Source organism: Felis catus, chromosome C2 (assembly GCF_018350175.1).
Source record: "Felis catus isolate Fca126 chromosome C2, F.catus_Fca126_mat1.0, whole genome shotgun sequence".
NCBI classification, from domain to species: Eukaryota; Metazoa; Chordata; class Mammalia; order Carnivora; family Felidae; genus Felis; species Felis catus.
In genome coordinates this window covers 58,764,635-58,791,906 of record NC_058376.1, presented here as the reverse complement: position 1 = coordinate 58,791,906, position 27,272 = coordinate 58,764,635, and the positions used below count along the sequence as shown (strand labels likewise).

At 41.0% G+C, this 27,272-nt stretch overlaps 1 protein-coding gene across 3 annotated transcripts; it reads right to left on the bottom strand.

Annotated features, from left to right (window-relative positions):
- Positions 1 to 83: 83 nt before the first annotated feature.
- On the bottom strand, positions 84 to 27,218 carry CD200 (CD200 molecule). 3 transcript variants are annotated; one of them, XM_023260130.2, is made up of 6 exons: positions 26,358 to 27,217; positions 23,078 to 23,162; positions 11,414 to 11,734; positions 8,576 to 8,848; positions 6,463 to 6,570; positions 84 to 1,505 (listed from the first exon to the last, which is right to left on the bottom strand). In XM_023260130.2, the coding sequence occupies exons 1-6, from the start codon at positions 26,367 to 26,369 to the stop codon at positions 1,498 to 1,500; spliced, it is 807 nt and encodes a 268-aa protein (XP_023115898.1). In that variant the 5' UTR covers positions 26,370 to 27,217; the 3' UTR covers positions 84 to 1,497. The 3 variants fall into 3 exon arrangements, with proteins under 3 accessions (XP_023115898.1, XP_023115899.1, XP_019695271.1); XM_023260131.2 differs by lacking the exon at positions 23,078 to 23,162 and having other exon boundaries at positions 26,358 to 27,218; XM_019839712.2 differs by lacking the exons at positions 23,078 to 23,162; positions 26,358 to 27,217 and having other exon boundaries at positions 8,576 to 8,843; positions 11,414 to 11,632.
- Positions 27,219 to 27,272: the final 54 nt, after the last annotated feature.

The following is a 27,272-nucleotide window of genomic DNA, read 5'->3' as shown; positions in this document are numbered from 1 at the left end:
CAGAGGGAAAGTATAAAGATTATCACTAATGTCTACCACATTCCCCAAAAGAGTATCATGAACCAAATATTTAGCCTTGACACTTTTACTTTTAATCATTCAGTATTTTAATACAAATATATGAAATAATACAGAATTAAATAACATATGAAAGGCTTAAATATACAAATATCCAATTCAACAGTGAAAACAAGTTAAGTTTTAGTCATAGAGTAGAGAGAAGAAAGCAGGCAATACTGAAAAAGTCACTAATTTGGTCTTGTGAGTAATAAGAGTTCAAAATTGTTCCACTAGTTCGAAAAATCTATTTAGGGGTCACGTGGGTGGCTCAGTTGGTTTAGTGTCTGACTCTTGATTTCAGCTTGGGTCATGATCCTAGGGTGGTGGGCATGAAGCCTGCTTGAGTTTCTCTCTCTCTCTATCTCTCTGTCTCTCTCTCTGTCCCATCCCCCCTCAAAATAAATAAATAAAAAGGAAAGGAAAGGAAAGGGAAATATATTTAGACCAAAGGGATCTATAAACCCATACATGCCTTCTCTGCTATTATGAGAAGTTAACTCATGAGAAAAGAAGACAGGAGAGAAAAGCATTTGAATTGACTGACTGTTATTTACAAAACTTCCTAAATGCCTATTCTTATCATATGTTTTCATTACACAAGTTTGAATTCACAACGACTAAAATAGGACTGACATCTTATGAGTCAAATGGGACAGGAAATGCAAACTTTTTTAAATATGCGAGCTGTTGGACTAACAATACTTATTCTTCTTTAAAAATAGATAAGTAAAGTTAAGGTTGCCGATGTTATTTTGCAGTAAATTCAGTCCCACATTCATTGTGGTAAACGTCACAAAAGAACATGAAATATAGCAGTGAAACCAAGGACTTTAGAAAGACCAGCTATTAACAATGCAGTGAAGAAACACATGAAAAAACAGACTCATGGACCTAAGAACAATATGGAAGAAGAGAAGGAACATCAACAGAAAGGTTAAAGGTAGTCTCAGAAAAGTTCTTTGGTCCTCAACACCTTTCTGTATTCTCCTTTCTCTTTTTCATTTCATTATTCATTTTCTTTCCTGGAATTACATCAGTTTTTAGAGCAGAATGGCAAATTATCTGGTCCAACTTCTTAATTTTCTGGATGCAGATGTGGAAGCTCATTGAGATAAAGTGATGAACGTGGGGCTGCCATCAGCCGGAGCCAGAGTCAGTCTCTGAGTTGTGGCTACTGATCCAGAGTCCATTCAACAGGACAACACTGCCCTACTTCACAAAATCAAGTCCTACAACAGACTTGAGAGGTGAAATGACTTCCTTTTGGAACACTCACCAGCACTGGGTCGCTTACACGGCAGAAGGAAATCTCGAAATTCTTAGGTCTTTTACCCCTACCTCTTTTGTTCTTGGAGAATGACCCTTTTCCTCCTGCCTTTCTCATGAATCAGATTCAAGTAGACCAGGACATAATATTCAGGGTTCTGTGTGAGTCTTCTAGGGCTCTAGATAAAAGAAAGAACAAGATATTAACTTCAAACATGTATAATTTCTACACATAGTGGTATGTATTTCTATAAATAACAAAAGGGTCACTAAACACAGAATACTCCTGTGCATATTTAATTGGCAAAGATAAGGACATTTCTTGATCCAATGTGACACAAGGACACTGTGACTCTTTAAAAGGACATAGGTAGGGACTCCTGGGAGGCTCAGTCGGTTAAGTGACTGACTTTGGTTCAGGTCATGATCTTACAGTTCATGCATTTGAGCCTCGTATCGGTCTCTCTGCTGTCAGAATAGAGCCAGCTTCAGATCCTCTGTCCATCTCTCTCTCCATGCCCTTCCCCCACTCTCTCTCAAAAATAAACATTAAAAAAAATGTAATTGCTTAAAAATAAAAGGACAGGTAATTCTAGGAAAAAATGTTCTGCAGAATCACTTAAGACTACAAGTGAAAAAAACATTAAAGAATTCCAAATGATCTGGGGCACCTGGATGGCTCAGTCAGTTAGGCGTCTGACTTCAGCTCAGGTCATGATCTCTCAGTTCGTGAGTTCGAGCCCCATGTTGGGCTCTGTGCTGACAGCTCAGAGCCTGGGGCCTGCTTCGGACTCTCGGTCTCCCTCTCTCTCTGCCCTCCCCCACTCAAGCTCTGTCTCTCTCTCTCTCTCTCTCTCTCTCAAAAATAAATAAACATAGAAAAAAACTTTTTTTTAAAAAATTTTAAATGATCTATGTGTATTTTATTTATAAGACCTTGAGCTTTGCTTCCTGTGGATATTAACTTGCTAGACATTGGGTAGCATTCATGTGTCACAAAAAAGACACATGGAGGGCCTTTCAAGGGCTATCAGATTTCTAGCATATAAACTGAAAGGATGTGGGCCTCCCCTCAAGGCGTGTAGTTAGTCAAGTAAAAGGCCTAGGATTTTATCTTGGTGCCACCTCTCATTCTCTATGTAAATCGTTAAGTATCGTAAGTAACTCTTCACCAGAAACTGCAATGTTTTAAACTTGCCAATATGCCCAGTATCCACTATCTGTGGTAAAAGACGTAAAGCAGCTCAGGCAAGAATGCCCGGGCTTAAGATTCTGTTGGCCAATGACTCTGTAATCAGATCATGCCCTGCCATTTTGAGATGATGGATGGCATCTGCACCCATTGGAGTGTAAACTTTTGTAGAAAAATCAGTTGGAAGGCAAGATTTCTCCCGGCGGTATTGACCTAAGCAGTTCAGTAAAGGTTGCTTAACACTTCTCTCATAAAAAGTGCCACATCTCTTCTGTTTGGAGCTCTGAGGAAACTGGGGTAGGGGTAAGGACCACCCCCACCCCCACAACCACTCTGCATTAGGGAGACATTAGGTACAATTATTACGCAAAGCAAAGATTTGCATTTGTTTTTGGAAACAAATATTTTTTGTATTGCCCTTACAACTAATCACTATTTCACCATCAAAATTATTGAGCACTTCTGGTATTTGACATAGTACTAAGCTTAAAATAAGAGAAAGCGACATGATTCCACTGAGGGCACAGTGTTTTATCAACACCTCCATTGTTATCAATGAAAAGACAGCCCATTTAAAGGTCAGGTTATTATGAAGTGAAGTGAAAGAATTCAAGGTAATTATACAGATAATGTTGGTGAAGGAAAAACCACTTTGTTACAAAATAGCTGGATGATTTGAAGAAAAAGTGAAGTTTGGAATAGGCATTTCCTACGGTTGTGTAAATTTTTTACTGTTTTCCACTTATACTTTGACTCAATCAAACAAAAGAAAACTGCTACTCAAACATTTCAAAAAGTGAGATGATTATCTGTTCAGATCTGCCCCCACGTGAGGTTTTTGTTACTGAGAAGCACGTAATCATTGGTGGGTTGACTAACGAGAAATAAGAGGTTATTTTCAATCCCAAATTTAACTTCATTGTAGTATATGTGGAAGGGAAAAATTTATGACCTCAATTGGGTTTTAATAGAATATTATAGAATAGGGGAAATTTTCCCTAGGAAATTTTATTTTTTTTCACTTTCTATTTCAGTAATAAAGCACTACATTCATGAAAGAAAATAAAAGGGATTTTTTTTAAAACCTATCAATCTATTATTATCTGGTTGTTGTAGTCTCATGGGAAGTAACTGTGATCTGATCCTATCAGGAATGCAACAAAGAGAAACTGCCTCTAACTCACCATACCTTCCTCCAGAGGACACCTTTCCTGGTGAAAAGAACAACATTCTCTCTGGTGTTAAACAGGATCACAAGAAAAATAGATCCTAATTTGTACAAAAATAACATCATCATTACAGATTACCCCTCTATCCTGAAACTGTAAGTTTGCTGTGCTTTTGCGAGCAATGAATAAGTGATTTTGGTCTAAAATAAGCTTTTTTGTTGCGTTTGTTATGGACCTAACAAAGAGTCAAATCCTTACTTAACTAGATTTGTCTTACCACCCAGCAGCTTCTCAGAGATGATTTCTTTGCCCACATTCAACTAGTGCAAGAATTAATTCATCCTTTCTCTCCTCTTTCTTTCTCCATGAACTATGAACACACACACACACACACACACACACACACACACACACATTTAGTTCCCCCTCTTCACTTCCTTATTTCTGAACAGTTGCCATTTTTTCCAGTAACCAGGTCCAGAAATTTGGTGTCATTTTTGACTGATCATCATGTTCCCCTGCCCATCCAAAAGTTTTATGTTTTCAGATGATGGAAAGCAAAGAGAAGAGAAAAGGAAAACCCAAAGCAAGGGTAGGGAAAAAGTAGGAAGCAAATGTAGTAGGACTGTTCACTTTCATCACAAACTGATAATCAAAATTTGTTACTTAAAGAAATTTTAAACGTCAGTATCTCCGATGGTTTTCATCCCTTTCTGCCAACTTTTTGTATAACTTAAGTTTTGGTCCTGAGTGTTTAAGTCTCCAGAATAACAAACACTTGGTTTTACTAGCTATTTCAGTGTATGGGACCTACTAACATTTTTGAAACCCACAAAACAATTCAGCCACCCAAAATATGCCACTTCACATTCAGTGTAATTAACTGAGTTGGCCATATGTCATGAAGATATCATCAGTAAATAGCAATTCTAGTGCTTACAAGATCCTAGAGAGGTGCAAGTGTTTATTTCATAAATGAGAAAAGCCTGGGTACAAAGATAAGCTGACTCCCTTTGCTTCAGGAATTGGAAAAGGCCTTGAACAATTCTTTTTCCCAGAAAACCTAAGAGTTAATGAACAAAGGACAATTATTCTTCAAATGCCCCATTCTAGTGGAATTTACCTTGGGCTTGAATAGATTGCATTGTAAGATTCTTGTCCAACAGGGACTTTTTAAAACAAATTTGAACACTTCATACTTTTTTTCTTCGTACTTCCCAAAAGAATACAGCAGTAACAGCAAGCTAAGACTAAAATAAATGCAACCCAATAGTGCCTTTCAAGTCAGAAGTCCAGGGTATCACAGCTGGAAGAACATTCTGGCAGAGGTCAGGAGACCAAGGCCACGGTTCTCGTCCTAAACCTGTTGTTAACTAGCTGTGTGACCTTAGGAAAAAAGTCAATTTCCCTCTCTGGCTTCAGTTCCTAACTGGAAAAACGAAACGTCTGGATAGAGTCAAACAGCCTTCTGCCTTTGACATTCTGCAGAGCACTAATGAATTCTACGGGCTTATGTTTATATGCAATAAAATTATCTGATATGTAATCCCCTCTCCCCACAGAACACATTCTTTTGACTACTTTTGCAAAGGGATCACTGGCACTGAAGATTTGTTGTTTTTTATAAAATGACATTAATCTGGTGTTTATATAAGGTTTATGCAAAATTAAGTGTTTGAAAAACCTAGCACATGAGAGATAGCTCATGAGACATAAAAGAAAAAGGGGGAAAAGTAGCGCTTCAGTGAAGTTTTTAATAGAAATTTAAAATAACACTCTAAACCAACATTTTCTTCCTTCCCTTACAGTTATCTGAGATGGTGAAAACTCCCATATCAGCCTTTCACCCTCGGAAATCCCCATCAACATGCCATAAACTGCAGCTTTGCATTAACTTTAATAAATTATGCACTGTCTTCAGAAAACAAAAAAATTTAATTCTCTCTTTCTAGCTGACTCCTCTTGTTTTACAGCGTCTCATTTTATAATATCTCACAATGCTTTAGACTCAGCATTTATGAGCTACTGAAATTACAATAAGAAAAGGAGAATTGAAAACATCACTTTCAAAGTCTATCCTTCCATCCATCCAGCCAGCCATCCACCCATCCATTCATCCACTGATTCATTCACTATTTCAATGAACAACTATTGAGCACCTAATAATATACATAAGATGTTGTGATCGATGTTGTAGGGGACAGAGAGAAAATGTGCAGTCTATAAGGACAGAATGACATAATGTAGTTAGAAGATTGCCTACATGTTGCCTATAGTGTTTGAGACATAGTAAGAGTATAACAGAGAAAATACTATTTAATTAGTGAGTATATTGGATAATGTCAGAGTCTATTACATGGAGGAGCTGGCCCTGGGGAGCGCTGTAAAAAGAAAAGAGATTGTCCTTCTCAGTAATAAGTGGAAGAACACAGTGTGGACGCTGAGACTTCTCTCCCTGGTTTTGCCATCAGCTGATTCAACAATGGTTGGATCAACATTTTCCACATTTCCTCTCATCAACCCTTACTCTCAAGTTACAAATAATTAGCCACTAAATGATCTTAGGAAACAAAAAGCAGAAGCATCCAGTTTTAACGTCCAATTGCAAGAAAATGACGCTGACGTGTTCTAAAATACCAGAAACATTCAGGTATTTTGGAAACAGCGAACAAAACACATTGTTGCCACCCCTTATTTACGTCTTCACGCGACCCCCCCCAAATTGCTATTAAAAAGTCATTTGTTTCCTCCTGTGTATTTCTCGTGATCACTCACCTCGGTCTTGGTTCCGACGACGTTTCCAGTACAATAAGATTGAGATTAAGACCAGGAGAATGACCAGGGAAACAATACTTAACAATAGTGGAACTGAAAACCAAAAGCCTATAGATGTTGAGGGGGAAAAAGGAGACACAAAGTCATAAGACGCTGTTGAGGCAAAAAAGGATAGAGAAACAGTTGTGATTAGTTTTTCCTAGAACTGAGCTTAAAATGAAAACTACCCTTAAATATATATCTATTGAAGTTTACATTCATGGCTTTATATTATTTCGATAGCATTTAGTTAATAATAATCTAACCACACGGTTTATGTGGTTGCTATCTCTTAAGACCTTTGAATGTGTGGTTTCATTTAGTCCTCAAAACAGCCCAAGAGTTAGGTATTATTATTATTATCTCACATATACAAACAACAATAGAACAAAAAACTGAGGCTGAGAGAAGTTAAGCAAGCCCAGAATCGGAGTAGTAAGCAGCAGAACCAGGGCTTGGTCAGAGCTTGGTTTGCCTCTAAAGTGCATATTCTTTGCCTTACGGTCCGTGAAAGTCATATATTTATTGAGGGCGCTTTGGAAAATACAGAGTAATAGAAAGAAAAAAAAAATCATGCATCTCATGATTCCGACCCCAGGAGTAACTCATCTCAATGCTTTTACTGTATGTCTTCTAATCTGCATCTTTGTTATTAAAGCTCTTTCCACCTGCCAACAAACAAAGTTCCTCAGCATCACTCTGCAATACAAAGACGGGAGGAAGAGCCTCCTGATTTGGGAGTCTCCAGCATCTTCCCCATACCTCCGTAAAGGGATTGGTTACATCATAATTGAATCGGGCACCTTCAGACAGAGATGTGTCTAAGTTCAACAGTTTCTGTGCTTGACACGTGCTCGAAGCGCGGGAGACTTTTAGTAAGCGTTCGCAGAACAAACATTACAGAAATGATGTTCACACATTATACGTGACATAAGTCGATTTTAGCATTCTTGGGAAAGAAGACCTGTTCCTTTTCAGCTTCTTGTTTTTCAGGGAAATTGACCCTTTGCCTTGGCTGAAAATGAGGATCTCTTCACAAGTATCCAGATCTAACACTGCATATCTTTTGACCAAATTTACCTAAATGTCAACTTTTTGATTCGTCTGTTTTTTACAAGGACCCCAAAAATGACTACAGGAAATTTTGCTTAGAGGCCACCACGCCAATAAGGCATACATAGGAAAAAGCTTTTCCAAGCTCTGTTGCTTAAAATCCTCCCTGAAAAAAAAAACAAAAAAAAAAAAACAAAAAAAAAAAACAAAAAAAACAAAACCCATCAATATCTTTTTAGGAGGCTTATTACAGACAGCCTCATCCAGAGTTGGTGCCTCAGAACCACAGAGAGAAAGAAAACCGTGACTATTCGCAAAGTGTCTTGCCTCTAAAACGGCCACTCCCTTTATTCTCCCACCCAGAACCTTTACTTCTTGTATCCATGAGACCCAGAGATAGCAGTTTAGAGAAAAACACAAGAAAGCAAAAGGGGTTTTGAACAGGAGGCAGTTTGTTTCAAAGGGGTGAGGAAAACACCTTCCGATAGGCCTCTTTCTTAAAACCTCTGTTGCCCCTTTTCCACAGTGTAGATTACCAAAGCCTTTATTGGAGAGGTCACTTCTTCCAGGAAATCTCCTTGATCCCTCCAGATTGAGCTCCCCGCCCTCAATCCTCTCAGGGTGCACCGTAGCTTTCTTATTGAAGCATTTAACACACAGTTTTCTAACTGCCCATTCTGTATTCCCAGTAAACCAGAAGCTTTCTGAGCAAAGGGACTGAGCCTTGCTTACTGTCACATTTCAACAGTCCCAAAGCCTGGCACAGAACAGATACTCAGTAAATGTCAGCAGTGTGGAAAAATAAATGAATGGATGGATCTCAGCAAAAACACTTGATATGTGGGCAACATACCACATTTACCAAAGTAAAATTGGCTTTATTGGCTTCCTCAACCCTGTTTTTCTTTCCCCACTTATGCCATTCTCTCTCCTACTAGCTCCTTTGCTAAGAAACCAACAGGCTCGCAAAACATTCACCACCCTCCAGGTGTGTGACACATCTTTGCCCACCTTCTCTTACCTTTGTCCAAAGTTTGCCTGACGCTGGTCATAGTCCCCAGGTGTAGCACCTGGCAGATTACCTCCTTCCCCACCTGGCTCTTGGGGTCTTTGACCTGGAGGACACTCGTGACAGACGTGGTCCCATTGGGGTGTGAGAGAATCTCAGTACTGTTTTCAATCCCTGACCCAGAGACCTTCCAGGAGATCACAGGGGCTGGGCGGGCATTGGCAGAGCAAGTGATATTTACGTGGTCTTCGAAAAATTTATAGTGAAGGAACACTGTGGGCTGTACTGGGACAAAAAAAAAAAAAAATGATGGTCTGCCATCAGTTAAGCACCACATTCTCCTCAGAGGATGAAGGAAGATCTGTACAGAAAGACACTGGGGGCTCAAGACATAAGATGGCACATCCAACCCAAACTGGGGCATCTCAGTTCTTCCTGTGTCTAATTCTCTGGCCGGCAGGATGGAAACTGGCCTAGTACAACCCTGCAACAAGAAAAATCCTCTCTGTCGTTTCTCTGCAGGGGAATTAGCTGAATGGATAAAGGGCATCTTCTTTCCCATACAGTCCAGAGCTTAATTATTCTGTTCTCTTTTTCCACGGGCAATGTAGCACCTCTGCCTTCTTCTGGGTATCCCTCTCATAGTCTGACAATAGTCACCAATCAGCACTTCCATACAGGTAGCTTGCACTTCTCAGAAATACCAGGGCAGTTTCAGAACAGAGAGCCCATAGAGGGGCTGCTGCTTAAGGATGGCCTTTCTCTGCTTGGAGCTGGCCCAGGGAATGAGATGCATGGAGGAGACTTGGAAAGTCCCTGCTTGGAATATCCATAAAAAATGTAAATTAGAAATTCACATGCCCATAACTAGAAAATCACAGAATGACAGTTGGAAAGACCTTGGAGATCAGCTGAATGGAGTTAAAACAAGTAGTTAATGAGAAAAGGATATTATTTTAGTCCAGCTGTAATCCTGTTCCCTTCCAAAAGTCCCTTGACTGATGAATTCATTGCCATCGTATATTTTTCAATGTGCAGTTTATCTCTGCTGAGCAAATGCAGTTTTGCTTTCCTGTGGTTGCTTCAGAGCCCTCAAGATAATTAAAGGGCAGTAACTAAATGAAAGCCTGGTCTGTCCTTAGAGTTTCAAGAGGTGGGAGGGTGACAGTGGGCTGGAGGAAATGGGGCCAAAGGGCTGTGGCTTTTTCCAAAGCGTACCCAGATACTAATGTCAAGGGGCACTGGGGGAAGACAGATAAAAGTGAGGGAAGATGAGTAGGGTTGACATGGTGAGACTGGGTGGCAAGGTGCTCTGGTATATCCAAGGATGACTTAGATGAAGGCTGTAAGATGTGGCTGGAAAGGGTCAGAATGGAAAAGAATGCGGTTCCCCGGAAGACTCAGGGGAGTGTGGTTTTCAGGCAAAAACTGTTACAAAATATTAAGGGTAAAGTATGGGGGGAAGAAGAAGAAGGAGAAGGAGAAGAAGAAGAAGAAGAAGAAGAAGAAGAAGAAGAAGAAGAAGGAAGAGGAGGAGAAGAAGGAAGAAGGAAGAAGAAGGAAGAGGGAAGAAGGAGGAAGAAGGAGGAGGGGGAGGAGGTGAGGAAGAGGAGGAAGAAGTGGCAGGGGGAGGAGAAGGAGGAGGATGGAGAGAGAAGGGGAACAAGAAAAAGTAACAGAAATGAGAATGACACAAGAAGGAAAAAGATGAAAAGTGATGAGGAAGGGGGAAGGAAGGAAGGAAGGAAGGAAGGAAGGAAGGAAGGAAGGAAGGAAAGAAGGAAGGAAGGAAGAAGGGAAGGAGGAGAGAGAAAAAAAGGAAAGGAAAGAAGGAAGAAAGATTGGAGGCAGGGGGAGAGGAAAAAAGGATACAAAGAGACAGAACAGAAGACATAGAATCAAGAAGAAAATCTGACATAAGATTCTGCAGAGAGGATTCACTATAGGCAAAAATAAGTGAAAGAAATATATATATATATATATATATATATATTATTTTTTTTTTTTTTTTTGGTGTTGCCATATGTCCCTTGCACTCTTGTCTACTGAGCATCCTCTTACCCCAGGTCCAATATTCTTAGTGTGTTCAAACTCTCACTTTAACATTCCTGATAACTATGTCTAAATTTGTCTTTTCCCTTCGAAACCTACCACCAACTGTGCTATGCTCCAAAGTTATGCCTCATTCCCACTTAACTCTTGATCTCAGTTAAGTGTCAGTTAAAAGGAGAGGAATCTTGTCAAACTAACCCTACTGGATTGTAAAAGAATGCTTATTATCCAGTTAAATCTCTAGTTGGCCTCAGGTATGAAAGGCCTTTATGGTACATCCCCTTTCAATCCCGAGAGAACTACATTAAACCAAAATGAGAGGTACCACATAACTGGCTTCAGGTTATCCCAATCTGGCTCTTTCCTTAGATCCAAAAATGTTTATGCTGTTAGGGACTTTACAGATAATCTATTTTATACTTATTGTGTAGATAAATAAACTCTGCTTCAGAGAGTGGACGGGACTCTTCCGGGGTCACATGATTGTTAATGGCAAAGCCAGGTCAGAATCATATCACTACTTAGGAGAACCCCATTATCCTCACCATCGTCCTTAATTTACCCTTGCTGACAACACAATTCCTCAGAGCAAAGATAACTCCAGGCAGAGATTCAATGTGGCCCCACGAACTCTTCCAATAACCATAACTACGTTATGGTAGACATGAGAGGCTAAGTTTCTTCTTATAAACCTTTCTGAGGTTAAGATCCTGAAAAACTAGGCACCACCACCATGTTCCAAACATTCTTGAAAACAACATCTCTAGCCAGAGACAATGTATTATCAGAGATTCTCACCAGAGAGGGTGAGGCAGGCTTTTCCTGAGATCTTCCCGGAACCAAAAGTATTGAAGAGGCACTTGTAACACCCTTCATCCTCCAGGGTGGTATTCCAGAACGTAATGGTTGAGTTCTTGAGTTCCAGCTGGGTGATGTTTATCTTGTCCTTATAGGCAGGCTGGACTACAACCCCATGGTTCTTGCTGAAGGTGACCATGTTTTCTGGGCTTACAGCCTTGATTTTCTGCCATGTCACAATCAAGACTTCCTCGGAATTTTGCAGAGAGCATCTTAAGGAAGCAGGTGTGTTCAGCAGCTCTTCTTCATCTTGGGTCACCACTTTTATCATAGAATCATAAAAGAACATTTATATTTTAAAATTTAATACATACAAGTACACATTTTTCTGATTTAAAAATGCATGTTCAAAGTTAAATATAGAAAACATAGGGGAAAATGCTGGAGGAAGGGGGATAGTGGAGAAGAAGGGGGATCTGGATTTTCCTTGTCCTTCAAACATAGCCTTATTGAGGTCAGAATACTTGGGACACCCAGGAAATAGATCTGCGGAGCGACAGAAGGATCTCCACGGTTGGAAGGAGACAGCCTGGCAGGATTGAGATGCATGGGTGTGTGAGTTGTGGGAGATAAAATAGTGCTGTTATGGAGAAGTGGGAACCCCTTCTGTGAAGAGACAAAAGGGAAACAAAGAGGGGCTGTGAAAGCACAGCAGTGAGTTAGCACAAGAGGAAAACCTCTCTGGACCATGGACTAGGGAGCGAAAAGTACTGAGTGTACTAGTTTGTTTGTGCAGTCTTTGGAGCTGAAACTCTCAGGTTCTGGAAGTGCACGAGTTTCTTTGGAGCAGAGCTGTGGCACGCAATCCCGGGGAGGAGGGAGCTGGTCCCAGAGGGCACAGCATGATGTAGTGATCTTTGGGGCACAATGGAAGAGAACAATCCCCTTCCTGGACTACTTTAGAAAGAGAGTTTATTGCCTCCGCAAGGACAAAAGACCCCACAGGTGTGAGCCAAAGGTCTTTCATCAGCGGGGTGGAAAGGCTCTACTCTGGAGCAGGAGAGCAGATCACTGTCACGCCAGTCCTTTAAGACTCTGGGTTTTGAATCCCAACTGAGTGCCAAGGAGAAGGCACAGGAGAACTGTGGCGCAGGGCAAGCTGACCGCCCTCGCTATTCTGTGAGGACTGCCTGAACAGCGTGGGTTGAAATCCCTAGTTGAGATCCCAATCTGAGACCCCTAGATTGGGAGGACGTCCCTTTTTCCCCCCTAACAACAATGCGGTGGGACTTCAGAGAGCAGCACAGCTGCCCCCAGTGGAGGCCGGACACACTTACACCTAACCCCTCCTCTCCATGCCTAGCAACTGCTTATTTACTGAAACAAGACTGACCCAACACAGCCGGCCTTGCGTCCAGACCAGCACAGCCACCCCCCAAACACACACCAACAGACAACTCTGGGTTTCTTTTTTCATTTTTTTCATCCCTCTTCTTTTTTTCTTTTGCAATCAGGCTCAGACTTTCTGATTTGTTTTTTTGTCATTTCTTATTACATATTTTTTATTTGTTTTTTTAAACCCTTTTCTTTTTCTTTCCTTTCTTTTTCCTTCTGCTTTCCTCACCGCCCCCCCCCCCCAATTTCTTTTTCTTTCACTTTCCTTGGAATCAGCCTTACAGTTTTTGATTTTCTATTTGGTTTTCTCTTCTCCCCTTTCTTTTTTCTCTTTTAATGGGATCCGGCTCCCCTCCCCTTCCTTTCTTCCCCCAGGGTTGCTTCAACAAACAAATCAAAGCACATCTAGTTAAAGGTCCAAACACTCCCCAGTACAAGCAAGGAGGAGCTCTGCGGAGGACTGACCAGTGGCATAAAGCAACCAAAATGCAAGAAGAGAGTACACTCAATGGGGCGCCTGGGTGGCGCAGTCGGTTAAGCGTCCGACTTCAGCCAGGTCACGATCTCGCGGTCCGTGGGTTCGAGCCCCGCGTCAGGCTCTGGGCTGATGGCTCGGAGCCTGGAGCCTGTTTCCGATTCTGTGTCTCCCTCTCTCTCTGCCCCTCCCCCGTTCATGCTCTGTCTCTCTCTGTCCCAAAAATAAATAAACGTTGAAAAAAAAATTTTTTTAATAAAAAAAAATAATAATAATAATGGGGCGCCTGGGTGGCGCAGTCGGTTAAGCGTCCGACTTCAGCCAGGTCACGATCTCACGGTCAGGGAGTTCGAGCCCCACATCAGGCTCTGGGCTGATGGCTCAGAGCCTGGAGCCTGTTTCCGTATCTGTGTCTCCCTCTCTCTCTGCCCCTCCCCCGTTCATGCTGTGTCTCTCTCTGTCCCAAAAATAAATAAATGTTGAAAAAAAAATTAAAAAAAAAAAAAAAAGAGAGTACACTCAACAAAACACCAGAAACACTTCCCAGAGTGCCAGGCCCTCAAGAGTGTATGACCCTATTTTAATATAGCATTACTCTTAGGTATAGGACACATAATATGCTTTTAAAATACACAAAAGACAGAAACTTAGCCAAAATGACAAGATGGAAGAATTCTCTCCAAAGGAAAGATCAAGAAGAAATCACAGCCAGAGACTTGCTCCAAACAGATATAAACAATATAAATATATTCAGAATAACAGTCATAAGCCCAATAGCTGGGCTTGAAAAAAGCATAGAAAACACCAGAGAAACCCTTGCTGTAGAGATCAAAGACCTGAGAACTCGCCGAGATGAATTTTAAAGAATGCTATAGATGAGACACAAAATAAACTAGATATAGTGACAGTGAGGACCGAAGAGGCCGAGGAGAGAATAGGTGAAATAGAAGATAAAATGATGGAATATAATGAAGCAGAAAAAGAGGGAAAGGAAATTACTAGACCATGAGGGGAGAATTAGAGAACTAAGCGATTCTATTAAATGAGATAATACCATATCATTGAGTCCCAGAAGACGAAGAGCAAGAAAAGGGGCAAAGGCTTATTTAAATAAATTATAGCTGAGAACTTCCCTAATCTGGGGAAGGAAACAGGCATCCAAGTCCAAGAGGCACAGAGAACTCCCTTCAAAATCAACAAAAACAGGTCAACATCATGATATATCATAAAGTAACTTGCAAAATACAAAGGCAAAGAAAGAATTCTGAAAGCAGCTAGGGACAAAAGGCCCTTAACCTACGAGGGTAGACACATAAAGTTAGAGGCAGACCTGTCCATTGAAACTTGACAGACCAGAAGAGAATGGCAGGAAATATTCAATGTGCTGAATAAGAAAAATATGCAGTCAAAATCCTTATCCAATGAGGCTGTCATTCAGAATAGAAGGAGAGATAAAGTTTCCCAGGCAAACAAAAACTAAGGAAATTGTGACCACTAAACCAGTCCAGCAAAAATTCTAAGGGGGACTCTCTGAGTAGAAAGCAGCAAAGACTACAAAGGACCAGAGAACATTACCAGAAACACAAAATCTACAGGTAACACATTGGCGCTAAGTTTGCATCTTTCAATAAGCACTCCGAATGTAAATGAATTAAATGTCCTACTATAAAGACACAGAGTATCAGAATGGATTAAAAAAAAAAAAAACAAGATACATCTATATGCTGCCTACAACAGACTCATTTTAGACCTGAGGATACCTGCAGATTGAAAGTGAGGGGATGGAGGGGCGCCTGGGTGTCTCAGTTGAGCATCTGACTTTAGCTCAGGTCATAATCTCACAGTTGTGAGTTTGAGCCCCACATCGGACTTCGTGCTGATAGTGCACAGTTTGCTTCAATTCTCTGTCTCCCTCTCTCTCTGCCTCTCCCTTGCTTGCTCTCTCTCTCAAAAATAAACATTAAAAAAATTAAAAAAAAAAAGAAAGTGAAGAGATGGAGAACCATCTATCATGCTAATGGATATCAAAAGAAAGCCAGAGTACCACACTTATAACAGACCAACTAGATTTTAAAACAAAGACTGTAACAAGACATGAAGAAGGTCATTATATTATATTTAAGGGGTATATCCATCAAGAAGAGCTAACAATTGTAGCACCCAACATAAAAGCACCCAAATATATAAATCAATTAATCACAACCTAAGCAAACTCACTGCTAATACCATAATAGTAGGAGACTTTAGTACTCCATTTACAACAATGGACAGATCATTTAAGCAGAAAATCAACAAGGAAACAAAGGTTCTGAATGACACACTGGGCCAGATGGACTTAACAGATAAATTCAGAATATCTCATCCTAAAGCAGCAGAATACACATTCTTCTAGAGTGCACATGGAACATTCTCCAGAATAGATCACATATTGGGTCACAAATCAGTCCTCATCAGGTACCAAAAGACTGAGATAATATCATGCATATTTTCAGATCACAGTATCAAACTTGAAATCAACCATAAAAGAAAAGGTGGAATGCCCTCAAATACATGGAGGGTAGAGAACATCCTACTAAAGAACGAATGGGATGACCAGAAAATTAAAGACAAAGTTAAAAAATACATGGAAGCAAATTAAAATGAAACACAACAGTCCAAACCTTTTGGGATGCACGAAAAGCAGTCCTAAAAGGAAAATACATTGCAATTCAGGGCTATCTTAAGAAGCAAGAAAGGTAGAAAGGTCCCAAATAAACAACCTAAACTTATACCTATAAGAGCTAGAAAAGGAGCACCAAATAAAGCCCAAAGCTAACAAAAGAAGGGAAATAATAAATCCTACAGCAGAAATAAACAATATAGAATTAAAAAATCCAGTAGATGGGCGCCTGGTGGCTCAGTCGATTAAGTGTCCGGCTTTGGCTCAGGTCATGATCTCGAGGTCTGTGAGTTCCAGCCCTGCATCGGGCTCTGAGCTGACAACTTCAGTGCCTGGAGCCTGCTTCAGATTCTGTGTCTTCCTCTCTTTCTGCTCCTTCCCCGCTTGTGCTCTCTCTCTCTTGCTCTCAAAAATAAATAAAACATAAAAAAAAAAAATACAGTAGAACAGATCAATGACACTAAGAGCTGGTCTTTTGAAAGAATAAACAAAATTGATAAACCCCTAGCAAGACCTCTCAAAAAGAAAAGAGAGAGGACCCACAGAGATAAAATCATGAATGAAAGAGGAACGACCACAACCAACACCACAGAAATACAATTATAAGATAATACTATGAAAATCATATGCCATAAAACTGGACAGTCTGGAAGAAATGGACAAATTCCTAGACACACGCTACCAAAACTGAAACAGGAAGAAATAGAAAATTTGAACAGGCCCATAACCAGTAAAGAAATCAAATCTATAATCAAAAAGCTCCCAACAAACAAGAGTTCTGGGCCAGATAACTTCCCAGGGGAATTCTATTAGACATTTAAAGAAGAGTTAATACCTATTCTCCTCAAACTGTTCTAAAAATACAAATGGAAAGAAAGCTTCCAAACTCATTCTTGGAGCCAGCAAAACCTTGATTCCAAAACAAGACAAAGACAGCACTAAAAAGAATTACAGATCAATATCCTTGATGAACCTGGATGCAAAATTTCTCAAGAGATACTGGTAAATCGAATCCAACAGTACATTAAAATAATTATTTACCATGATCAAGTGGGATTCATTCCTGGGTTGCAAGGCTCGTTCAATATTCACAAATCCATCAATGTGATACACCACATTAATAAAAGAGAGGATAAGATCCCTTCAATAGATGCAGAGAAAGCATTTGACAAAATACAGCATCCTTTCTTGATAAAAACCCTCAAGAAAGTAGGGATAGAAGGATCATACCTTAACATCATAAAAGCCATATATGAAAGGCCCACCACTAATATCATCCTGAATGGGAAAGCACTGAGAGATTTCCCCCTAAGACCAGAAACATGACAGGGATGTTCACTGTCACCACTATTGTTCAACATAGCCCTGGAAGTCCTAGCCTCAGCTATCAGAGAACACAAAGAAATAAAAGGCATCCAAACTGACAAGTTAAAAGTCAAACTTTCACTCTTCATAGATGATATATAAGATACTCTACGTGGAAAACCCAAAAGATTCCACCAAAAAAACTGCTAGAACTGATATATGAATTCAGCAAAGTTGTAGGATATAAAGCCAATGTACAGAAATTGGTTGCATTTCTATACATCAATAATGAAAAAGTAGAAAGAGAAATCAAGGAATTGAGCCCATTTACAATTGCACCAAAAATCATAAGATACCTAGGAATAAATCTAACCTAATAGGAAAAGAACTGTATGCTATAGAAAACTATAGAAAGCTTATGAAAGCAATTGAAAACTATAGAAAGCCTACGAAGGAAATTGAAGCAGACACAAAGAAATGGAAAAACATTCCATGCTCATGGATTGGAATAACAAATATTGTTAAAATGTTGATACTACCCAAAGCACTCTACAACATTCAATGGAATCCTTATCAAAATAACAGCAGTACTCTTCACAGAGCTAGAAGAAACAATCCTAAAATTTGTGTGGAACCAGAAAAGAGCTATAAAACTCAAATTAATTTGGAAAAGAAAACCAGAGGTGAAGGCATCACAATTTCGGACTTTAAGCTGTATTACAAAACTGTAATCATCAAGACAGTATAGTATAGGCAGACACATAGATCGATGGAATAGAATAGAGAACTCAAAATTAACCCACAAATATATGGCCAACTATTTTTTGACAAAGTAGGAAAGATTATCCAATGGCAAAAAGACATCTCTTCAGCAAATGTGCTGGGAAAACTGGACAGCGACACACCGAAGAATGAAACTGGACCATTTTCTTACACCATAGACAAAAATAAATTCAAAATGGATGAAAGACCTAAAGGTGAGACAGGAAACCATCAAAATCCTACAGGAGAAAACAGGCAGCAACCTTTTTGACCTCAGCCACAGCAACTTCTTACTAGACATGACTCTGGAGGCAAAGGAAATAAAAGCAAAACTGAACTATTGGGACCTCATCAAGATAAAAATCTTCTGCACAGTGAAGGAAACTGTCAGCAAAACTAAAAGGCAACCGATGGAATGGGAGAAGATATTTTAAGTGGCATATCAGATAAAGGATTCATATCCAAAATCTATAAAGAACTTACCAAACTCAACACCCCCCCAACAGATAATAATCATAATCATAATCATAATCATAATCATAATCCAGTGAAGAAATGAGAAGAAGACATGAATAGACACTTTTCCAAAGAAGGCATCCAGATGGCTGACACATGAAAAGATGCTCAACATCACTCAACATCAGGGAAATGCAAATCAAAACCACAATGAGATACCACTTCATACCTTTCAGAATGGCTAACATTAACCAGTCAGCAAACAACAGATGTTGGTGAGGATGTGGAGAAAGGAGAACCCTTTTGCACTGTTGGCGGGAATGCAAACTGGTGCAGCCACTCTGGAAAACAGTAGGGAGGTTCCTCAAAAAGTTAAAAACAGAACTACCCTATGATCCAGCAATTGCACTACTAGGCATTTATCCACGGGATACAGGTGTGCTATTTCGAAGGGACACATGCACCCCAATATAGCACTATCTACAATAGCCACTATCTACAGCACTATCTACGATAACCAAATTATAGAAAGAGCAAAAATGTCCATCGACTGATGAATAGATACAGAAGATGTTGTATATATATGCAATGGAATATTACTTGGCAATCAAAATAATGAAATCTTGCCATTTGCAACAATGTGGATGGAACTAGAGTGTATTATGCTAAGTGAAATAAGTCAGTCAGAGAAAGATATCATATGATTTCACTCATGTGGAATTTGAGAAACACAACAGATGAACACAGGGGAAGGGAGGGAAAAATAAGATTAAAACAAAGAGGGAGGCAAACCGTGAGAGACTCGTAAATACAGAGAACAAACTGAGGGTTGCTAGAGGGGAGGGCAGTGGGGGGATGGACTAAATGGTTGATGGCATTAAGGAGGGCACTTTTTGGGGCGAGCACCGGGTGTCATATGTAAGAGATGAATCATTGGGTTCTACTCCTGAAGCCAAGACTACACTGTATGTTAACTCTCCTGAATTTAAATTAAATTGAATTAAATAAATAAATAAATAAATAGTAAGTAAAATTCTTTTGCTAGTGAAAAAAAAGAAAAAATAGAGAAAAATGCAAAGAAAACATTTATGTACATGCCTGAAGCTGTTAGAGAAATATACGTTCCAATACGTATATTCAATCTTTAAGGGTAACAGAGTAGAAAAACAAGAAAGCAAACTCCCACTGAACAAATATTGTGTAAAGAATCCTTGGAAACTGAAAGTAGGTAGAATGAGGTTGAAGTTGAACACTGTCAGATAGAATAGAATGTGTTCTTGCCCAGAGAGGCAGAAGCAGGGAAAGGGCCAATGGACAATTGGCACAGTGATGAGTTTAAGTGAAGATACAGCAGCCCCATACATTCCACACACAGACACCCTGCAAAAGAAGGGGCAGCAACAGTGGCGTCTGCCTCCAGAAAGCAGTGCTGAATACGGGAACGTAAGGTAGAGAAATATTCAGGACAGTGCTTCAGGAGGCTGCATCGTAACAGATGGCTTTGGCAGCCAAATAAGAATCTACACACCCCCACATTTTTTATTTTTTAAAAAAAAATTTTTTTTTCAACGTTTATTTATTTTTGGAACAGAGAGAGACAGAGCATGAATGGGGGAGGGGCAGAGAGAGAGGGAGACACAGATTCGGAAATAGGCTCCAGGCTCTGAGCCATCAGTCCAGAGCCTGACGCGGGGCTCGAACTCACGGACCGCGAGATCGTGACCTGGCTGAAGGCGGACGCTTAACCGACTGCGCCACCCAGGCGCCCCCACACCCCCACATTTTTACTTAATGCAATGCAGAGCATAAGGCATGACAATAACTTCTTCCCCCACAATGCTGGCTACTCATGTTGATATGATAGATGATTCCATAGGAAACTGCAATATAAAAACAAACAGGCACAGGTGTGAGAAAGCTGACACAATGAAAGAAGAAAAATGAACTCTACAAAACCTAAGAACTCCTACCAAACAAATAAAGATATCATAAATCAAGAAACACTTTGACGTGAATAAATGTCATATCTTACGTGTAAAAAGAAGCCAGCATTGTAAATAGTAGAAATTAGAGGTGTAGCAAATGACATCTATAAAATCTTAACTTGGCTCACTTAGCAAAATGGACATTGCTGAAGAGTCAATTAGTTAAGTAGGAAGATCAGATTATGAAATTCTTTCAGAATACAGCACAAAGGGATAAAGATACGGGAAAAATTAAAGAAAAATTCAAAGACCTAGAATGTTTCACCGGTAGTCCATCAAAACTTTAAAAAAAGGGGAAAATAAAGAATAGAAGATAAAAACACTGTAAGGGACATTTCAAAATGACAAAAGGAGCAATCTAAAATAAGATATATTAATTATAAACCTTTATATGCCTAACAACATAAGCGACACATACAAAAGCCAATAGAACTGCAAAGAAAAAATTTTAAACCCACAGAGATAATGGGAGAGTTTCACTTCCATATATTAAAATATATATATAAGGCAAAAAAGTCAAATATAAGGATAGAGAAGGGACACCTGGGTGCTCAGTTGGTTAAGCGTCAGACTCTTGGTTTCAGCTCAGGCCATGATGTCACAGTTTCGTGAGTTCGAGCCCCACATTGGACTCTGTGCTGGCAGTGTGGAGCCTGCTTGGGATTCTCTCTCTCCCTCTCTCTCTGCCCCTCCCCCATTTACTCTCTCTGTCTCTCTTGAATAAAGTTTATATATATATATATATGTATATATATATATATATATATATGGATAGAGACGATTTGAAAACTGAATATTTATATATGAATCATTATATATAAATTATATATGTATATGCATATAGGTATGTATTTATAAACTTTTATCCAAATAGAACACATAGGGGCATCTGGGTAGCTCAGTCAGTTGAGCATCCGACTTCGGCTCAGGTCATGATCTCATGGTTCACAAGTTTGAGCCCCACATCAGGCTTGCTGTGGTCAGTGCAGAGCCTACTTAAGATCCTCTGTCCCCCTCTCTCTTTGCCCCTCCCCCACTTGTGTGCGCTCTGTTTCTCTCTCTCTCTCTCAAAAATAAATATTTAAGAAAAAACAAAGAGAACATACAATCTCTACAAACATTGCCCAAAATTGAACTTGAAAAAGGACGCAAAATGGGGCGCCTGGGTGGTCAGTCGGTTGAGCATCCGACTTCAGCTCAGGTCATGATCTCACGGTTTGCGGGTTTGAGCCCTGCGTCCGGCTCTGTGCCGATGGCTCGGGACCTGGAGCCTGCTTCAGATTCTGTGTCTCCCTCTGTCTCTGCTCCTTCCCTGCTCACACTCTGTTTCTCTCTCAAAAATGAATAAAGATTAAAAATTAAAAAAAAAAGGACACAAAAAAAGCTGGTACTTTATGATCCTGAGCACTGTCCACAATGCAATAAAACAGGAAATTTACATGCTTCTTTTAACTCTAATTACACCAGAAACCATAGGAAGAATAATCAATTACTATGAGTGACAAGGAGAATATAATGTATTGATATCCAAAGAAACTGATAAAGCAGTTTTCAGAGGGAAATATTTAATCCTAATTTCATTAGGAAACAAGAGAATGAAAAATGAATACACACATATATCCAGAATCCCACACCGCCTCCCAAAAATAAAAGCAGTGAGTTAATATAGATGTTATACATATATAGTTTTAGGGAGGCATATTCTTGGTAGATGTAAAAAGTTCTAGAAGCAATACCTGCCGTTGGGATTGGGGTTTTCTGAAAGTTCCTTGAGATTTTGCAGAGCAAAGATTTGAAGAAACTGCTGCTTTTAGAATGGAGAGTAGAAAAGGAATCAAAGCTAGAGTTTTAACTTCTTAGGTGATTTTTCTCTTTTGACTATGGAAGAAATAATTTGGTGAGAACGTTTATGATTCTTTGATGCTTCTATAGAATTCCATTTAGATTCCCCCAGTCAGTTGGTGAAGCCTGTGCTGTGGATGGTGTGAAACCTGCCCTGCCCCCAGCTGTAAAGGCTGTCGTAAAGGCACATCACATAGAAGGTGATAACAGGCCAGCAGCAAAGTGAGGTGTGATTTCCTATGAAACAGAGCAGACAGGTCTGGCCCAATCAGGAAATTCAGCAGATAAGTGGACAGCACAAGCATGTGTTACATAACAGACTGTGAACCTACGGAACCTCAATATTTCGTTCTTTTCCATAGTTTTCTATAAAAAGGGGCAACCCCATTTAAAAAGCTTACTGCTAGAATACCTTCTAAAAAGGGTATATTAATTTATACTCCCCAAGCGTTTCCCTATCTTTACAAACAGGGAATTATGTTTAAATGATATTTAGAAGTTACTCGATTTGATAGGTAAAAAACATCTTAAATTAGGAAGAATTTTTTTTTACGTCTGGTATAATCTATGAAAACAGTTTGTAAGTATCCAATGTCTTTTTCCACTTTGAAAACAAAAATGTGGAAAGCAGAAAGAACCACTCCCATTCCTCCAAGCAAATTACACATTTAAATAATTCACGCAGACAAATGAACTAGCACAGGCCAAACAACAGTGGCCAAATGTTTCCATCCCAGAAATTTTGTTTCCTAGACTCCACACAGGGGAATTGCATAACTTTTTACCTTGGGCCGCCCTGCAGAGCCTCACTGCTGCGAAGAACCAAATCAGTCTGTAGGCAGACAGATGACACAAGAGCCCAACGAACACCTGAAGACAGAAAGCAAAGCAGAGAAATGGGCATTTGGATGTGGACAAAAAGCTCAAGAAGCTTCCATCTCATTGCTACCTCCAGAAATGCTGCAGCTGAAGTTTTAACCACCAGAGAACTTTGGTTCTTTGGATGTAGAACCAGGGACTATAAATGGAAGAAATAAAAGACTGTGCTCAGGATACGGGAAGGGAAAAGCAACCGTGTGGCTCATCCATTATGGCAATCCCTAGCGATTGGAGGCCTTGCTCTCAAAGCCACTACTGTGAACAGCAAGGTCTCAAAGATGTAGGATGGTCAGGGGGAAAAAAAAACTGCCATAAATACATACAGAAAACACAGAGACTGCAAACGTTAGAGAGCATTTACATCCCTAATAATCCACATCTGTTAACATTAAAAATGTAACTCAGGGGTAACCATCTTTCAGAAAGATGTGACTGCCTTGAAGTTTGCTGAAGTATTTTTCCCTGCAAATTCTGCAAATTTTACATGAATCGCACCTTTTGAAAAAACAGTAATGTCCTTTTTTTTTTTTCTTCAATGCTTAAAGTGACCGGGCAGAAACCCCTGGCATTTTACACGGTGATATTTAATGAAATGTTATTCTGGGTATGATTTTACTATAAGATGAGAGGATGGGATGTAGACAGATTAACCTCTCTCTACAGTAGCCCCATAGATCCATTCATTTGGTCTACATGTGTGTTGATTGTAAGGGGTTCAGGCCAGAAATGTAACTTTTCCCTACATTTTTCTATAATAGAGATACATAAGAAATGTGGGTTTCTCTGTATTTTTCTTTAACTAAATTTCATTGTTATTTCACGTTGCCATTCCAACTAGAGGTAGAGACTTCATTGCAGTCAATGTCACATAATCTCTGTCAATTCAGCCCCCTGCCACCCCAGCGCTTCACAACTGTTCCAGTCTCTGGCATTGCATTGCATCTCCATTCCTAGAGGCTCACACAATGCCAAGCCACGGGGCAGGGCTGCTAATCCTCGGTTACAACCATCTCTCCACGGTGGCATTCTCTAAGATGGCCGTGTTCCCCTCAAGACATCATGGTCATAGCAATTAAACAATTAAACCTTGTGCTTATAGTGCCTTCTCTTCTTCTCTTTTGTTCTCCTGATTCCGTGCTCCTGGATTCTCCCTGTGTTCAGCAAAGGGACGTTCTGCGTGTTCTCTGCCTATCCATCTCTTGTCTTACTGCTCACTTACCATGATGGGGAGGCCGGTCTCTTTCCACAGTTGCCCCCAAGAAAGCAAGGCACAGGTGTTTTCTGTTCTTGGATTTCAACACCTCCCTGTAAGTTCTATTTATCATCCTCCCTGAACTCCCCACTCATGGGCACCAGGCACAGGGCCACCTTTTCAGAGCACAAATTTGTGTCTGAATATAGACTTCAGACAGACCCTCTTTGCTCTCGTAGCCTAGAAAACATTTACTTCCGCTAGGGTTGGGAAAACTGGTTCCTCCATCACCCTGCGTTTCTCCCATCTGGAATAACATATGTCGTGGGTTTTTCAGCATATTTAGGCTTTTAAAACTCAAATGCTTAGGCTTTTGCTATATCAACACCTTGGCTTCTGAAACCAAAAAGTCTTCTTTGGCATTCTAATTCCATGGTATTTTTTTAAAAAACCATATGCCCCGGATTGGTTCTCGTAGTGAAAATCTGTGTTTTAGGATAACAGAGAAAACAGATGCACACCAAAACGCAGTGTGTAAGCTGGGAGCCGACAATGTTTTTAAGAAGCAAAACACAATGATTGAGACTAGGGAATTCGGGAGGAAAGCCTTGCTATTAAATATATACATAATTATCCTGGGTGATGAGTTGGGTTAGCACAAACACAGGATGCGTGAGCCAGGACAAATGACTCTACCTCTCCAAGATGTGGGCAAAATAACAGCACCCAACTCTTTTATTAAAAAGACGAAACAAAGTAGTACATGTAAGGATCCCCGAATAGTGAGTGACACAGATAAGCGGTGAATGAATATCGTTATTATTTCATCGGGTTGCTGTAACAACTCAGCATTTAAAATACTTAATACAGCGCCCAAGATACAGTAAATACCAAGACATGTTAGGTAACTAAAAAAATCCACGAATCACATCATATACAGGGAGTACAAATATTAAATGGAGAAATCCAGGAGCTCTTTGCCGACAAGGCCAAGGTTCACAGAGACCTGTGCCTCTGGCAACCAACTGCTCAGAGCCTCTTCCCCTGAGTGTCTGGGTCCAAATCCTGATCCCATCACATGCAGTCACATGGACATGTAAAAATTAACCTCTCTGCTTGTTTCCTTATTTGTAAAATTCCTTCTCTGAAGGCTGTGAAGATCAGAAGCGTCCAGCGCCAGGAAACACTAGCTCGCAGGCCACCATACTCCTTTGTTAAGATGCCGAATGACTGGCTGTGTGGTGTCGCCAGTAAACTACATCTGAAAAAAATTACCTTGAGGTATTACTTGTATTTGGATTTTAACTGTTTTATTCATTGTTATTATTTCTTTTCATTATAGCAGCGTAAATAAAAAGGCTGCCATTCAGTTAGTAAACAGGTCCTGAATAAACAAAGGTCTGTCTCTCTTGGATATCCTGGGGTTTAACCCGGATTTATAGGCTCTCAAGGCAAATCCTTTATGGCTCTCAAGACAAAGGGACCGGAGGATGGAAAAAGAGGCCGGTGTATCCCAGGAGGGAGCGAGCTCCCCCGGAGAGAGCGAGCCCTGAATCCTGCAGCCCCACCCCGGCTTTGGGTGCCACCACGGAGCCAGAACAGCACCGCCATCCCCTCCTTGGGACAGGGTACAACAGAACGTGCTCTGCCGCCCTCGGGCCCCGGCCAGTAAGCCAGGCCGCCGGACTGCCCAGAGGGCCCGCCGGCCGCCAGCGCGCCTCCCCGCCCAGCTCCCCTCCGAAAGAGCCCGGGAGAAGCGTCTCCCGGCAGCATCCTTTTTCCAGGACACTGGGACAGGGACCCGGGCCGCCAGGAACGGCCTGAAGACCTCCTTCCGGAGGCAAAATCCGCTCCTCCCCAGGTGAAGCGTCGCGGGGCCAGCGCCGACAGACACCGAAGCCACAGACAGCTCTGCCCGCCGCCAGCCCGGGGCCACGCGCGCCGCATCGCCCACCCCGCGCCCGCCGTCCCGCGTCCCGCCCGGCCCGGCTCACCAGCCTCTCCATCGTCGCTCCCTGCCGCGCGGGATGGCCGGCCTCAGCTGCAAAGCCCGAGGGTTCTCGCTAAAGGAGCTAGAAGCCTAGAAGGCGCGGCCGGTCCCCGCCCCGCGGAGCTGCTGCAGTGGCTCTCCTCGCCGCCCCCGCCTCCCCCGCTGGAGTCCTCACCGCTACACCCACTCGCGGGAGCCAGCGGTTGGGGTTTCCAGTCTCGTGGGTAAATTCCCCATCTGAAACACGGTGCATTTGTTAGCGGTGGCCGTTTTGGAAACACTTTGAGAAAGTGTTGGGAAAAACATACACTCTTTCCATTTCCACTCTACAAGGACCCAGAGAAAAAGGAAATGGGGGGAGGTGGGGAGACCTCAATCGTTTGAGCTCTCGCTCAGAGGTATGGCTGTCTGCATTGCTCAGCAGGTGTTAATCCACAGAAGGAGGCGAAACTGAAAAAGAACAAAGGTTTGTTATTTGGGGTCTCGGAATTGCAATTCGGGGGAGCACAGGTTTCAGGAAACCAAAAAAGTGTTGCTCTGGTAGGGAAAGCAAAGGGGGGTGGGTATGAGAAAGAAGAATAACAAAGAAGATAAGGGGAAAAGATGCTAATCTGGTGCTGACCCGTTGAGCCACTTCTGATAACTATCTTATTATTTTCTTGCTGCCCTCAGATTAAACTGCCCCTACTATGTGTTTATTAACTTCACTGTCCTCATATGACCTGAACGCCAGTTGCTCTGTTGAAATTTAACTGCGTGCAAAACTATTGTCGCTGAATTTCACCAATAGACACTAAAAAACAAATGTATGTGGGGTGCTTGGGTGGCTCAGTTGGTTAAGCATCTGACTTCAGCTCAGGTCACGGTCTTCCGCCTCATGGGTTCAAGCCTCGCATCTGGCTCTGTGCTGACAGCTCAG